The 15,153-nt window shown below is 36.4% G+C and overlaps 1 protein-coding gene across 1 annotated transcript in view; it reads right to left on the reverse strand.

The window, feature by feature from the left end:
• The window catches only part of THSD7B (thrombospondin type 1 domain containing 7B), a 1,104,189-nt gene that overhangs the window by 536,015 nt on the left and 553,021 nt on the right, over positions 1–15,153 (reverse strand). The window contains exons 10-11 of the mRNA XM_042782491.1: positions 5,985–6,114; positions 1,311–1,414 (exon numbers count right to left, since the gene is read on the reverse strand). Of these exons, the coding sequence (XP_042638425.1) occupies positions 1,311–1,414; positions 5,985–6,114 (234 nt within the window). The remainder of the gene's footprint in view (positions 1–1,310; positions 1,415–5,984; positions 6,115–15,153) is intronic.

Genomic DNA, 15,153 nt, shown 5'->3' on the forward strand with positions numbered 1-15,153 from the left:
TCGGAAGGAAGGTTGGGCAATCCTACTTCCATAGTGATACTGCCTCGGAAACCCAAGGAGGGGTCGCTATGAGTCAGGACCGACTCGACGGCAAACAACAACAACAACAACAATCTATGAAGCAAAAAGGTCTAATTCTGTTACATATATCCCTTTTGTAACAAAGCCATGTAATTTAAAAACAAAGCACTTTTTATCAAACTGTATATCACTGGCACCTGTATGAGTGAAGTAGAAGAGTATGATGATTCTGTGAGCTCTTTGGAGATTTACGTTGGAAATATGATTACTGATTCTTAATAATATTGGACACCCAACAAAGCCATACCAAACCCATTGCAATCACGTCTATTACTACTCATAGAGAACCTATAGGACAGAGTAGAGCTTCCTCATAGGGTTTGCAAAACTGTAAATACTCCCAGAAGCAGACCACCTCCTCTTTCTCCCACGGAACGACTGGTAAATTCAAACCACTGACTGTTCCATCAGCATTGGAGAACTTAACCACTTGCACCACCAGGGCTCCTTAATAGTCGCCATGCCTTGCAGAAACTGATGATAAAATCCTCTCTACCGAGATTGAGAAGGAGCTCTGGTAGCATAGTGGCTAAAGCCCTTGACTGCTAACCAGAAGGCTGGCGGTTCAAACCCACCAGCCACTCCTCGGAAGGAAGGTTGGGCAATCCTACTTCCGTAGTGATACTGCCTCGGAAACCCAAGGAGGGGTCACTATGAGTCGGGGCCGACTCGACAGCACATAACATAACAACCGAGATTGAGAAACCTATTCACAACTTCTTCCAGAAATCTCAAAGGCTTCTTTCCTTGTATATTATGTAGAATACATAAAATATGTATTCTATTTTATGTATAAAATAATTACATTTAAGCTGTTATTGCTAAGATTAGTCAATTCATTCGGTTCTTCCATTTAAATAAAAATTTAACTAGCCCCTAAAAAGTACAATGATTGATTGATTACACAATTGCATATAATCCTGACATAGCCCATTACTTGGTTAATATCCAACATGCATTTGGAACATCATCTTTGGGATATGTTATGATTCAGAATATATACGGTACCTATAATCCTTTAGTCTTTGGATGCTCTAACTGGTAGAGTTATGAGAATCCAATATCAACATAAACTAATGTCAAACTTGAATTCAGACATTGACATATGTAAATAATCTAATCAAACAATATCACAATTTATTCAAATATGAAAATAAGCATATTGTAAGAGTAACATCATTTAAAATTGTATTTGAACAGGAAAAAAAAATGTTTCACAATTCACTTACCTCTTGTCTGTAGCCCCTTTCCACAGGCTTCACTGGTGCCCATTATTCCCTGCCTGACAGACTCTGGCACTAGGACACAAGGGCCCCATTTCTGTGGCTTCCACCTGTGATGACAAGAACAGCAAGATAGAAATTCCACCATGACAAACATACAAAGAAAATACTCAGAATAGATGCACTTAAAGTCCAAACCATAAAGGCCAGAATTGAATAAAAATGGATATAAAACCAGTATCATAAAATCAGACCCTGGCAATCACTAGTGATGAGAATAGTACACTCTGTCCCAGATTTGTAGTTAATGCAGTAATTCCAAAATTTTTAATGTAGACATTTTTACACATTAATCTCAGTTCATATAGTAAGATGGCAATAAAACGCTCTGGAAGCACAGAACACATCTAGATGGCTGAATTCTTTATGAATTTAAAATTGGTTAATAATAATAATAACAACAACAATAATAAAAGAAGTAAATTCCCATGCTCCATTGGAGTGCTTCATAATCAAAATTTGAGTATTTAGAAGTTGGGGTGCAAACATTCACACTTGATCTTTTTCTTCAAATTTTTTATAAAGTATTTCCTAGGACTATGGACACAAACATCTCAAGTTATGGAGCAAAAGGAAGGAGAGGACAAAAGAGACTTATTTAATTTGATAGTTCATGTTTGGGAAGAGGGATGGACCCACCCTTGATGAAATACCAAAATTTATGTTTCTTGGAAGAAACCATCCTTAAGTAACCTGCTGACTTTCCAGTGCTTTTCTTTTATTAGGTCAAGAAAACTATTTTCATGATTCACAGAAGATGCTGTCCTTAAACCTCTCTCTCCACAATGATCCAGAAAACCAAAGTCCTAAGTGTAACTGAAGATTTTTCTCCTTCACTTAGTTTAATTTTATACTTTTTCATATGAGCCAAGACCTTTAAAAAGAGATGCTACTTCAAAAAATGAAACAGAAACACAAAGTAAAAATACCAATGACCTCATTCAAGTGGCCTCTATATTGGGAATAACTGAAGAATTGAGATGAAATCAGGAAATAGCTAAATAGCAAAACCTGTCACATGTAAAGAAATAACCTGTTATTTTGAAATGGTTGTAAATTTATTTCATACATATATATATTTGTTGGGTACAACTCCAAAATACATATAAAAAACGTAACAATAGCGTATCTTTTAGAAACAAAAAACATAAGAGATTTCAGTAGTTTTCAACTAGGACATGTCTTTGATTCAGATCACTTAAACTGAGTTTATAAAGTCTTTCTAGACCAAAATTAAAATAAGGAATTTAGTCTACTTTCCTGTATAGATTGAAATAGGATTCAAGTAGGATTCAAGATACCCTTCTTAAGTTTTCAGATGACAGATCTAAGCTCAAAGAAGTGGTAAGTTAAAAAATTTACAAGTTAGATAGACCAGTTGTCAGTCCTCAGTCCCTAAATTCTCAGCAAAGGTCTCTTGGCTACACCACATCATCAATTTCATGCAGTCATAAAGGTGTAAATGCTGTTTTCCTCTTAACTTTTTAATTTAATGCATTGGGAAATGCTCATATCACTGAACAAATTACATGGACACATTCATTCTGTTTTAGTTTGATCAATGTGTGTATACATGATCTCAATGGAGAAAAAAAAAAGGTAAGATAATCTTAAAGGCTATCTCAACTTGTTTCTTATAATACCTACTCCTTAACATACAAATGAAAGCAGAAAGCAAAACCTAGATTGAAACCATATTGCTCAAAATTCAAGAATGTTTTACAAAAGAGCAAAGAGTTATGCTGTTAACTTGGACACATTTTAAATTACCCATCAGGAGAAATGATAAAATAATCCAATCCACACACAATGGAACTGATTGCTCAGTGAAACAGCAAGAGGTCAATAATGGAAACTAGTTCAAACATGAATGACTAAATTTAAGTGCAGCTTCAGAAAAAAAAGGTGGACAATAGACTGGAAGAGCACACTAATAGTTTCTAGAACATTCTCTGCTTATAATAGCCCTGGGTTCAGAAAGATATCTGAAAATATTTAATTTGGCTTTTTACACTTGGCTATTTTCCTTGAGAGCTCTTTCGCTAGGCTTGGAAGTTTCAATATTTACACATGGTACAAAAGGATGAATGTTAATCGTTTCCACCAAGGCCTTGCGGTTAATGAGGACAAACTGATAGTGTCTGGGCATGTACCCGGTATTTATTTACATCCTCCCCAAACTGGTCATTAGATAAAAAGAATGTGGGTAAAGGAAGATAAAATCAATATTAATTTAGTATTCTTCAATGACATCCTTAGCTATCTAATGTGAGGCATCTCTTTAAAATAAAATAAAATAACTCATATTTTCCTGAATAAATTAGCCTTTGGATTTCACAGATTATGTGACACACTAAGCATTTCTGCTAAAGTCATTTTGTAAGTGTGTTGATAACTATATGATTTTTAGGTCCTTGGGCTATTTTCACAAATCACTAACACCCAGCAGTGATTCAACTGAATTTATATACTTGAAAGCAATGTTTCAATCAAATTTAAAGTTATCAAATGCTGAAAGAGTGTAGGTTTATGATTAAGCACACAAAACTCAGGTTGCTTTTATAAATAATAATCATCACTATACCAATAGGGAATATATATGGAACATATGCAGTTTAAAAGTTACTCATTTTATTCTTTTTCAAAAAATATTTTATCCACAAGCTAATTTTTTCCCCCCTAACTTGATGGTTCCTTAAAACGTATATGTGATGGAAACTGAAAACAAAAATATTTTTAAATTAAATAATTGGGAAGTATGTACACCATCAGAGCTCCCCTAAGTAAAAATTTGTTTTCATTTTTTGTTTTAGGGTTTTAGAATTATAAATATATATCACACACATATATGTATTTATAATATATATAAAATTACTCTTATTCTACTATTCTACTATATAATATATAAAAAAATATATTTGTAACACATATAAGCTTACTTTCATTGTTTTGTTCTTAATATATATAGTCATAGATTGAAATATGTCTCCCCAAAACATGTGTGAGCTTGGCTGAACCATCATTCTCAGTGGTTTGGTAGTTTTGTAATGATGTAATGTGGCAGGTATGTAATGATGTAATCATCTGCCATGATGATATCTGATGTGATCAGCCAATCTCTTATAAGGGGATAAGGGTGGGATGAAATCCTTACTTAGGTCACAGCCTGATAAGAAATAATGGAAGTTTCCCTGGGGTATGGCCTGCATCACCTTTTATCTAACAAGAGACAGAAGGAGAGAGAAGTGAGCAGAGATGGAGGGATCTTAGTACCACCTAGAAAGAGGAGCAGAGAGTAGAATGCATCATTTGGTCCTGGGGTCCCTGTGCTGAGATAATCCTAGACCCAGGAGAAGACTGAAAGACTGATGCCAACACACATGGGGATCTCCAAGAGATGCTGAGTCTACAGACAGTGAAAGGAGAAAAGATATTCCCTCAAAGCCAGAAAAGAGAGAAAGGCTTTCCTTAGAGCTAGCATCCTGAATTTGGACTTCGAGCTTCCTTAATTGTGAGAGAATAAATTTCTGCTTGTTAAAACCATTAACTTGTGGTATTTCTGTGATAGCAGCACGAGATGAGTAAATGTATATATGCTGTTGTTGTTGTTGTTGTTATGTGCTGTGGAGTTGGACCCAAGTCATGGCGACCCCTCCTTGGGTTTCTAAGGCAGTATCATTATGGAAATACATTGCCCAACCTTCCTTCCAAGGAGTGGCTGCTGGGTTTGAACCAGCAGCCTTCTGGTTACCTTCAAGTGCCTTAGCCACTATGCTGCCAGAGCTCCTAAATGTGCGTGTGTGTGTGTGTGTGTGTATACATACACATACATATATATATATAAACGCACTGCTATGGAGTTTCCGACCCATAGACACCCCTCCTCGTGTTTCCAAGGCAGTATTGCTACGAAAGTAGATTGCCCAACCTTCCTTCTGAGGAGTGGCTGGTGGATTTGAACCACCAGCCTTCTGGTTAGCAGGCAGATGCCTTAGGCACTACGCCACCAAAGCTCCTTTTGTTAGCAATCAGATGTCTTAGGCACTATGCCACCAGAGCTTTTATACACACACACACACACAACACACACACATATATACACACATACATACACACACACACACATATGTAAGCCAAAAAAACAAATTCAATTCCAATTCATAATAGCAACCCCCTTTGGGTTTCTGAGATGGTAAATCTTTACAGAAGTAGATTGCCCGGTCTTCCTTCCACAGAGTGGCTGGTGGGTTTGAAGTGCCAACCTTCTGGTTAGCAGTCAGATGCCTTAGGCACTATACCACCAGAGCTCCGTATATTTATATACATAAAATCTGGTAAACATTTCATCTTGCATCTCTTTGAATCCCAGATCTCAAAAAGTTCTTGGGTGGTAGAAGTCCAACAGATCACTTAAATGAAAACACAGTTTTCTTCTGTTAATTAGACTTTCTTATTATTTACTCCAAATACTTTCCAGGAAAAAGGGAAAAACATTGGTGTTTGAGAATATACAATGTTGCCTCTTCTTATTTCTCACTAAAGAACCATATATTACATGAAAGGAATCAGGTCATGATTTATACCAAGGTCTAATGATCATTTAAATAGTTAACTAATTACCGATACACTGGGCAGAATGAAACATCTTCACACTCTCTCTCTTCAAATAAGGTATCTGGGCATTCTTGGCCTCCGTTGGCTGCTTCTTGAGTGATAATCCTGAATCGAGACTGTTTTATTGTAGCATTTCCTGAAGTAAAGAAAAAATAAAATAAAATAAATACCCTTTCCTATGGATGCAAATTACATTCCAGGCTGAGGTAGCAATACAAAAATTAAAAGAAAAGAGGTGAAGTAATTATATGTGAAAGGACAACTTGGGAAATTAGAATAATGAGCAAAGACCAGGGATAGTGTTCAATTGTACTTCTATGAGACAGATATGAAATACTTAATAATGATTTCAAATCTATTTGTTCTAATATGTAACGAGTGTTTCACACTGTCCTAATTTGCTTTAAATTAGAGTCTACATAAACCACCTGTCTGTCAGGTTGTTGTGTTAACTTGCATGTTGTTTTAATGCTAGAAACTCTGTCAATGGGGTTTCCAATACCAGCAGGGTCACCCATGGTGGATAGGTTTGAGGGGAGCTTCCAAACTGACTAGAAAGACAGGCTTGGTGATCTACTTCTGAAAATTAACCAGAGAAAAGTCTATGAATCACAATAGTCTTATCTGCAGCTGATTATGGGGCTGGCATAGGATGAGACAGAATTTCATTCCATTGTACACGGAGATGCCATGATTCTGGGCCAACTCAATGGCAGCTAACAATAATAATAACAATATTGTCTATGGCATAAGAGTTATATGTTTTATGTGAGGGTCAAATGTTGCTTGATCTCAAAACAACAGCTCAGGACTTGGGATTCCACTACTTATAATTCACTCCTCCCTTGGAAAAGGCACTTTGCTCTCTAAGCTACTTTTTATAATGCAAACAATCTTATAAAATTAACATATTAATAATATATTTATTCACAGATATTAGTGCATTAACCATCTTATTCCTTATAACCTGGGACAATATGTATGTAATTGAATATTAGGGAAGAGGAATTAAAAGTGTTAATGAACGAAATACTGTACACTTCATGGTATTGCTAAGAAGCAGAACTATTAATAGGCAGCACTTCAATAAAAAAGACAATGGATGTGCACTTTAGTGTATTGTGACATTCACTACACAATCTTTAGATGCCTTCTGAATAAAAAACAACACAAAAATCAATTATAGTTAAGTGTTTAGCAACTCTGTCTATTACTATGTGCAAGGTATTGCAGAGGGGTCTGTGAACACAAATTTCTGAACTTCCTGAACTATAAAACTTACAATTAATCATAAAATGAAATAGGCTGGTATATACACATTTAAAGAACCTCTGGGGGCATGGTGCCTAAGGCATCTGACTGCTAACCAGAAGGTGGGCAATTCAAACCTACCAGGTGCTAGATGGAGCAATCTACTTCTGTAAAGATTTACTGCCTTGGAAACCCAATGGGGGTCACTATTAGTCGGGTTTGACTTGATGGCAGTGATTTTGTTGTTGTTGTTGTACACAATTAATTGTAAGACATTGCAAAGTATAAGATATGTCAGATAGTGGTTCAGTGGTATGTGGGTGCAGAAGAATGAATAATCACTTCTGACTGGAAACTACAGCTCATGGAGGAAACAGAAGTTATCATGGGCCTTGAGGTTGAATAGGAAATAGAAAAAAAAAAAAAAAAAGATGAAGTCATTTTGAACCAAAGAAAAGGTTTGAGAAAAGGCATAGACCTGAGTACATAACATTTACAGAGAAAGATACATAACTGTATTTGGAAAGAAGGTTTGTGTGTGTGTGTGAGTGTGTGCAAAAATGAGGAGGTGGGAAGGAGCATAGAGGATGGAGGGGGGTATAGAGAAGGGAGAGAAGGGAGTATAGGAGAAAATGGATTTAATTGGTAGGTTTGGTACAGGTGATGGACCTAATCATGTTAAAAGTTAATTTCTACAAAGCTAGTAAACTAACTGGAGCACAAAATAAGAAGAAAAAGTAGCTTTTATTTAAAACAATATATGTACATATTTTAGAAAAAATCACTAATACAAAGAAGCTTACAATGAGAAGCAACAGATACCCCCCCACACACACACTCCAGCTCCCTCACTCCTTGCCTTCCTCCTCAGAGGTAACACTTGGAACTGTTTCTGTGTTTAGTGATTTTGTAGTTGATGTCAAATCCATAAATAATATACTGATGCCATTGCTTCTTGGTTTATTAACTTTAAACATCATCTATTGACTTTTTGCTATAACAGATGAGAAATTACATGTACTACCTTTCAATATTTTTATAGTTGAATCACTATTTTTATTGCACTATTAGTTATTTAAAAACTTTAAATCACCCACATTTTAAAATTTTCAATCCTACTCCTCACTCATATCCTCTATCAAACCAGTCACCAGGGCTCTCTAAATGGTCTTCCTTGTCTCTTGCCACCCGCCTCCTTGCTAAGTTGGGCCATGACTTCCTCTGCTGTGTAATCAGTTTCTTTGCTCATTCAGTCCTCATCCATTAATGTCCGTATTCCATAAATGTATCTAAGTAGCCACTGATGGCTCTGTCCTTTTATTTCTGACAAGGATTTCCAAAATCCATTTCTGTCAAGTTGACTCTGACTCATAACCACCTTATAGGACAGAATATACTGCCCCATAAGCTTTCCACCTCTTTCTCCTGTGGAGTGGCTGGTGGGTTAGACCTGTTGACTTTTCAGTTAGCAGCTCATCACCTAAACACTGTTCCCTAAGTGCTCCTTGATATGGTCTTATGGCTTTTAATTTTTTGTTTTTCATATAATTTTATGAGGTTTTGAGGAGGAAGGGAGATCAACACATTTATACATTTTGTTATCTTAAACTGTAAGTTAAGGAGATGTACAGAGTCTTTCCATTTGCTTCCCGAAAAGCCCTCTTTGCCCTTCTTTAGCCTGCTCTGTATCAAAGGAGCTAATTAAAGGAGGAGTTCACCAGGGACTTCCTTGTCAGTTGGTTCTGGTTGGATTTGGACAAATGGGAGCACACACTGGGAGGAGTAAGAAGGCAAGAGTGAGAACAGGGTATCTATTCTACCAAATGTCACTCTGTAGATCACTGCAAGTTGGCTCCCTACCTGTACCCCAAATCACAGCTCCTATAGAGTGGCCCTCTCCTACAGCTACTTTCTCTGGGTTTCACTAATAGTTCCTTCTTCTTGCCTCTCTGCAAGCACATGGGTGATACCAACTTTCAGGCTTCTTACAGGCCCCAGCCCAGGTATTGATCCATCCCTGTTGATTTACTTTATCCCACCCACCCCTTTGAAAATTGTCCCAGCTGCCCCATTTGAAGGGGCTCTGGTGGTGAAGTGGTTAAAATGTTTACTTGCTAACCAAAAGTTTGGTGGTTCAAATGCATGGGCCACTGCATGAGAGAAAAATATAGCAGTCTGTTTCTATAAAAATTATAGCATTGGAAACCCAATGGGGCAGTTCTACTCTGTCCTATAGGCTCACCATGAGTCAGAAATGACTCAATAGCTATGAGGTTTTATTTATTTTTTTTACTCCATTTGAAAGGGCCACCTATTTTCTGACAGGGGTTGCTAATAAAATGAAATGAGGAATGATGCTTTTTGACAGAGGGGACATTATAATTACATCAGTTACCAGTTGTCAAGTTGATTCCAACTCATGGTGACCCTTGTATATCAGAGTAGAACTATGCTCCATAGGGTTTTCAATGGCTGAGTTTTCAGAAGCAGATTGCCAGGCCTTCCTTCTGAGACACCTCTGTTGTTGTTGTTATGTGCCATTGAGTCAGCTGACTCATAGCAACTCTTCCTTGGGTTTCTGAGGCAGTATCACTACGGAAGTAGATTGCCCCATCTTCCTTCCAAGGAGTGGCTGGTGGGTTTGAACCGCCAGCCTTCTGGTTAGCAGTCAAGTGCCTTAGGCACCATGCTACCAGAGACACCTCTAGGTGTCCATAAACCTCTAACCTTTCAGTTGGAAGTTGAGTATACTAACATTTTGCACCACCAAGGGACACCATATTATAATCAGCCCTTTTTAAATGTAGTTAATGCTCTGTGAAGGGTATAGAAACAAAAGGTATCACTAAAAGTGTTCTGCATAATAATGTAAAATGCTATCATCACTTGGCTAGAACAACTTTTGTAAATATATATGCTTTTAGGAAAATGTCTCTTCTTCCACTACCAATTAAATCCTACTACATCATCCTTACTCTGAAAAGTATTTTTTTGTCTTTTGGATGAGTAGGATGAGTACAGGAGTATGTATGTGTGTGTGTGTGCAGGTGTGTGTATCTTTTGTCCAAGTGTTATCTCAGGAAACTGGACATAAATATTGAAAGATAACAGGAAACATAAAGACAAAAAGACACAGACCTTCACCTCACATTGAGAGAAAAACCTTGAAGATTTTACAAACTACACACATATACACATGCACACACATACACATCCACACACAGAGGTAGTCTGCCTTACGGTGTTATTACAGGTCAAATAATTCAGTTTGATAGATATAGTTGCACTGATTATGATGTCTTCCAGATGTTTGGGTGTAAGTTGGGAAGGATGGATTCTAGGATGAAAGCAAATGTTTAGTATATAGGTAAGGATTTCCAGAAAGGAGAAATGATTGGCATTGTACAAAAGAAACATGCATATGTTCTTGAAGACAAAGAAAAAAAGGAGAATATGAGAAATAGAAACTATCACTGGGATCTGTGGCATACTTGTTAAGAATTTCTGCTTCTGTGTGTCTGTGTGTGTTTCCTGGAACTTTGGAATGATCATATGTAGCATTCAGTTTTAAAGCACATTCCCTTTCTTAATGATGTAAGTGCCTCAAATTATGACCAAATTGGTCAAATTGTGTAATTATAACCAAACAGATGTACAGTTTGTTGCATACTTGATTTCGTGGTGTTGTAGGAGAGTTCAAGAACAGATAGCATAGATATTCAAAATAGGGTCTCCTACTTCCACCCCAATCTGAAGGCAGAACAAGGCTGACACCAGTTTTGTATCAAGGGAGAACCATAACTCCAGATACCCTAGAAGAAACTGGCATCAAAGAAGTAGATAGCCAAGGCAGTGTCCAGCATCATGTTTTAAAACCAGGCAAGAGTAGATGAACAAAATGCCAAATAGAAACTCTCAAGTTGTGATGTCAAACAAAGACTCTCTTTCTTTTGAACACACAAAATAAAGTGGTGAGGATCTTCTACAGTTTGCAGGTAGAAGAAAATTGATTACACATCTCATAAATAAGACAAAAAGTGTTCATGAATTATCACTCTAATCTATATCAGATAATCTTCTGGGCATTTTGCAAATGTTTTTTTATTTTTTTGGTACAGTACTTTATGTGATCAGTATTATTTTTCCCATTTGAAAGATAAGAAAATGGAAGATAGAATAGGGAAATAATTTGACCAAAGTCACCAAGCAAGGATTAAAACCAAAGTCAATGGACATCAAAACCCATGATCTGTCCATTATGAGATTTTATAGTAAGATGGGGAGAAGGAGGCATTCCAGAGAGTGGAGTTCCTCTGTTATTCTTAAGGGACACTTCTTCCTTTCAATAGCACCCTGCTGTTAGAAGACTTCAGTGTCAACCTCATTAAATCAAACTAATTGTAAATTCTGACTCAAAGAGACCCTCTTTGGGTTCTGAGGTGATAAATCTTTACAGCAGTAGATTGTCCAGTCTTCCTTCCATAGAGTGGCTGGTGGGTTTGAACCACCAACCTCTGGTTAGCAGTTAAATGCCTTAGAACTACACCACCAGAGCTCATAACAATAAATTGAAGTGTCTATTGGCAAACTTAAGCAACTGCTCAAACATAAATACAAATAATAAACAACTGGTCTAAATTCAGTTCTGATTTATGCATTTTTATCATCACTAAGTCATCAGGAATAATTATATCTAAGTTATTAATTATGGTTAAAAACAACACTTAGAGAAAATGGCAAATTAAAGATAAAAAACTATACATAACATAGAAAATATATGTGTGGGCTAGAAACATTGAGGGTATTGATTGATTCTCTGTGAAGGTCTATTCCAGCCTTTTTCAGAACAATGGTAGAAAAGGTCAAGGAAATTAGTATGTACAGAGCATCTTTAGGTGATTTGTGGCCAAGTAAAGTAGAGCAGATCACACTGAATTGAATTGTGATGACTGTGACTCTTGAGGCCTGGTGCCACACCTTATCAATGATTTGGAATGAAGAATCAACTCCCTAACACTTAAGTTGATTGGAAATGTGCCAGAAATGGAAAAGCATGCTTGGTACAACACAAGTGAACTTAAGCACCAGCTGGGGCTGGTAAGAGAGGCACGGTTAGTGATTAGCTCATGGGAAGGAGGACTCACAAAGGCAAGTGCATGTGTAAAAGTACATGTATGGTGGTCATAAATCAGCAGTGCACAGCAGTTATTAGAACATCAATCTGGAAAATCTGACCTGCAGATTTTTAAAAATATAACCTTTTTAAAATTCTCCTTGTTTCTCAAATATTATAGTTACTAATTAGGCCTCACTGACTCATTATGCCCCATGGCCTCTGTATTTGTTCAAGCTTATTTTCTTGTTCTTACACTGGTGATCTCTTTCCTCCTCCTCACTTAAATATCCAATTCACCATTTAAAAACAAACAAACAAAAATTATTGGAAATTCTTCTTTAATTGATCTTAAAACAAAAGGGTGGTATCAATGACATTTTTCTTTTAAAAATTTGTTTTCTTTTTTAAGCTTTTAAAATTATTCTATTTAGTGTGTACCTCACTAGTGTTATTGTTCACCTTATAGGCCTGTTTATTGTTCAGCTGAAAGTTGAGTCATGGGGGACCAATTCTAAGATTCATAATCAAACATCATTACACACAAAGCCCTTCTTGGGGTTGAGTTATAAACCCAGTATCTACTGGACTTCGGATAATCTCTTCCATTGTGCTAAGCTTAAGCTCCCTTGGCTGTAAAACAGGCCAGATAGAAGTTTTTATTTCATGACTGTTGTGAAGATTAAATGAGATACTGCATATAAAGTTCCTACACATTGTTCAGCACAGAATGAGTGCACTATAGTTTAATGTGAGTTCATAAGAAATGGGGAGATTAAAACAAACAAACAAAAAACAGTAGAAGAAAAGCTTCAATAGCTGTGACTACTAGTTAAAAAAAAAAAAAAAAGCGACCAAGTCCTTATATTCATCCATATTCTGTGCATCTAGGCATCTAGGATTAGACCACAAAGGGCTTAAAATCTTTCTATTTTTGTTTCCAGTAAGTTAAACTACAATCAGAAGGCAATTAGTACCTACAATTAACTTCTCATATTATTGGAGAGGAATGGATAGAGTGATCAAAAGTCCTATCTGCTCAGGACTATCCCTGTTAATACCTATTATCCTGGCTTAAATATTAATAGCTCCCCTGTTCCTTCTTAGAAGTGTCCAAGTTTGTATAAAAATTATATGATCAGTCAGAAAAAAGACCATAACCTTCATATGAATGTAAGAAAAAAGCACATTTTATTGCTCATTTCAGGAGAGGGTTACATTTCCAAAGTGTAGAAAGGATAGATAATACTGCTGATCTTAAAATTATCTATTCAATCTGATTACTGGACTTTTTTGTTTCTTGCTACAGACTTCTGCTTGAGATAGCAGTCCATGCATCTGAAGACGACAGTTTTGTGCCCCAAGCGCACTTGGTCATAAATTGTTAAATTTAAAATTAAAAGGAAAGACACATATAGAGTTTACTAAAAATAATCAACTAGAGCTACTTTATATGTGTTGTGATAGAAACATGGTAAAGACACTCTATAACTAGAGAGAACTGACGTTTAACCAAAGTCTATGTTCTTATGAGGAGAAAACCATTCAGATGGCAAAAATTCCAATAGTCATTAAAATGCCTGGTTGAAAGTCAATTGTACAGACAGATAAAATACATAGAATGATGATAGGTAGCCTGAGTTTCTTCAGTATTAACCCCTCTAGAAAGTGCATTATTTCCATTAACTATAGAGTTACACAGAAGAGAATGCTCCTTCCAGTTTCTTCACAATTGTGTTGAGATTCAAACAGGGTTCATTTCCTGGAAAAGGTATAAAACCAGAGATTCACCACTAGACCTACTCCCTCTGAGTTCTCAGAGAGAACCATTTACCACATACCATGTAATCATCACTGATAAATATTTATTGGGTGCCTGCTGTATGTAAGAGACTCACCTAGGAGCTGTGTGTTCTATTGAAACATACATATATGCATTATTAAATCTCCCCAGTGAAGCAGAAAAGAAATTTGATGGATGGATAATACCATAGAAGTTCTCCATAGTTTTATAAGCCTTCAGAAATGAAAAAAATAAACTTTGTATTTATTATCCAAAGGCCATCAATCCAGTATGTTCTTTCTTTGTTCAAGGAGAATTGGAGGGCTTAAGTGGTGAAAAATATAATGACCTAGAAGAATGATGAGTAAGAAGTTTTTATATACTTCCTCCTACTCATCTTGGTGCTCCATATATAGAGCAAATACATCAAGAGCAGTGTCCTCTATCAGAATGCCCTCCCAGCCTAGACTTCCAAGTGCTTTAAAGTGAACGTTTAGCCAAAGATCGCATTTATATACGGATGGAATTAAACAAAATTGCCAAGCTTTTCTGTTAAACTTTCCAGGAATGTGGAAATAGGCTCCAGGTTATTCACAGGCTTCTTTCATTTTGAAATGCTGCCTGAAAAAATAATATTCTATATTCTTAAATTTTCATAGTCATCATTCATTTTTTAAGAGAGGCCAAATTCAATGGATCCTGCAATAGAAAAGACCTCCAGGGTTCTGATTTCTAGTCCTAGCTCATTACCAAATTGTTCTATGACCTTGGGCAACTCACTTAACCTTTCAGAGCTCCAAATTTCTCACTTGTCCTATGTGGGTAATATTGCTGAGCCAATTCACAGGACAGCTGTTAGGAATGCCTAATTAAATGGGATTTAAAGCATTTTGCAAACGTAAAATGTATATTAAGCTAACCAGGGAACTTGAAATTCACTATAAGTAAGCCTCATTCACAAACTTCAGAAGGAGTAGGCCATGTTTATATCTGCATAAACTGTTGACAGTCAAGGCAAGCAAACATTT

Source organism: Orycteropus afer, unplaced genomic scaffold (genome assembly GCF_000298275.1).
Source record: "Orycteropus afer afer isolate SDZICR_OR568_19922 unplaced genomic scaffold, OryAfe1.0 scaffold00342, whole genome shotgun sequence".
Taxonomy (NCBI): domain Eukaryota; kingdom Metazoa; phylum Chordata; class Mammalia; order Tubulidentata; family Orycteropodidae; genus Orycteropus; species Orycteropus afer.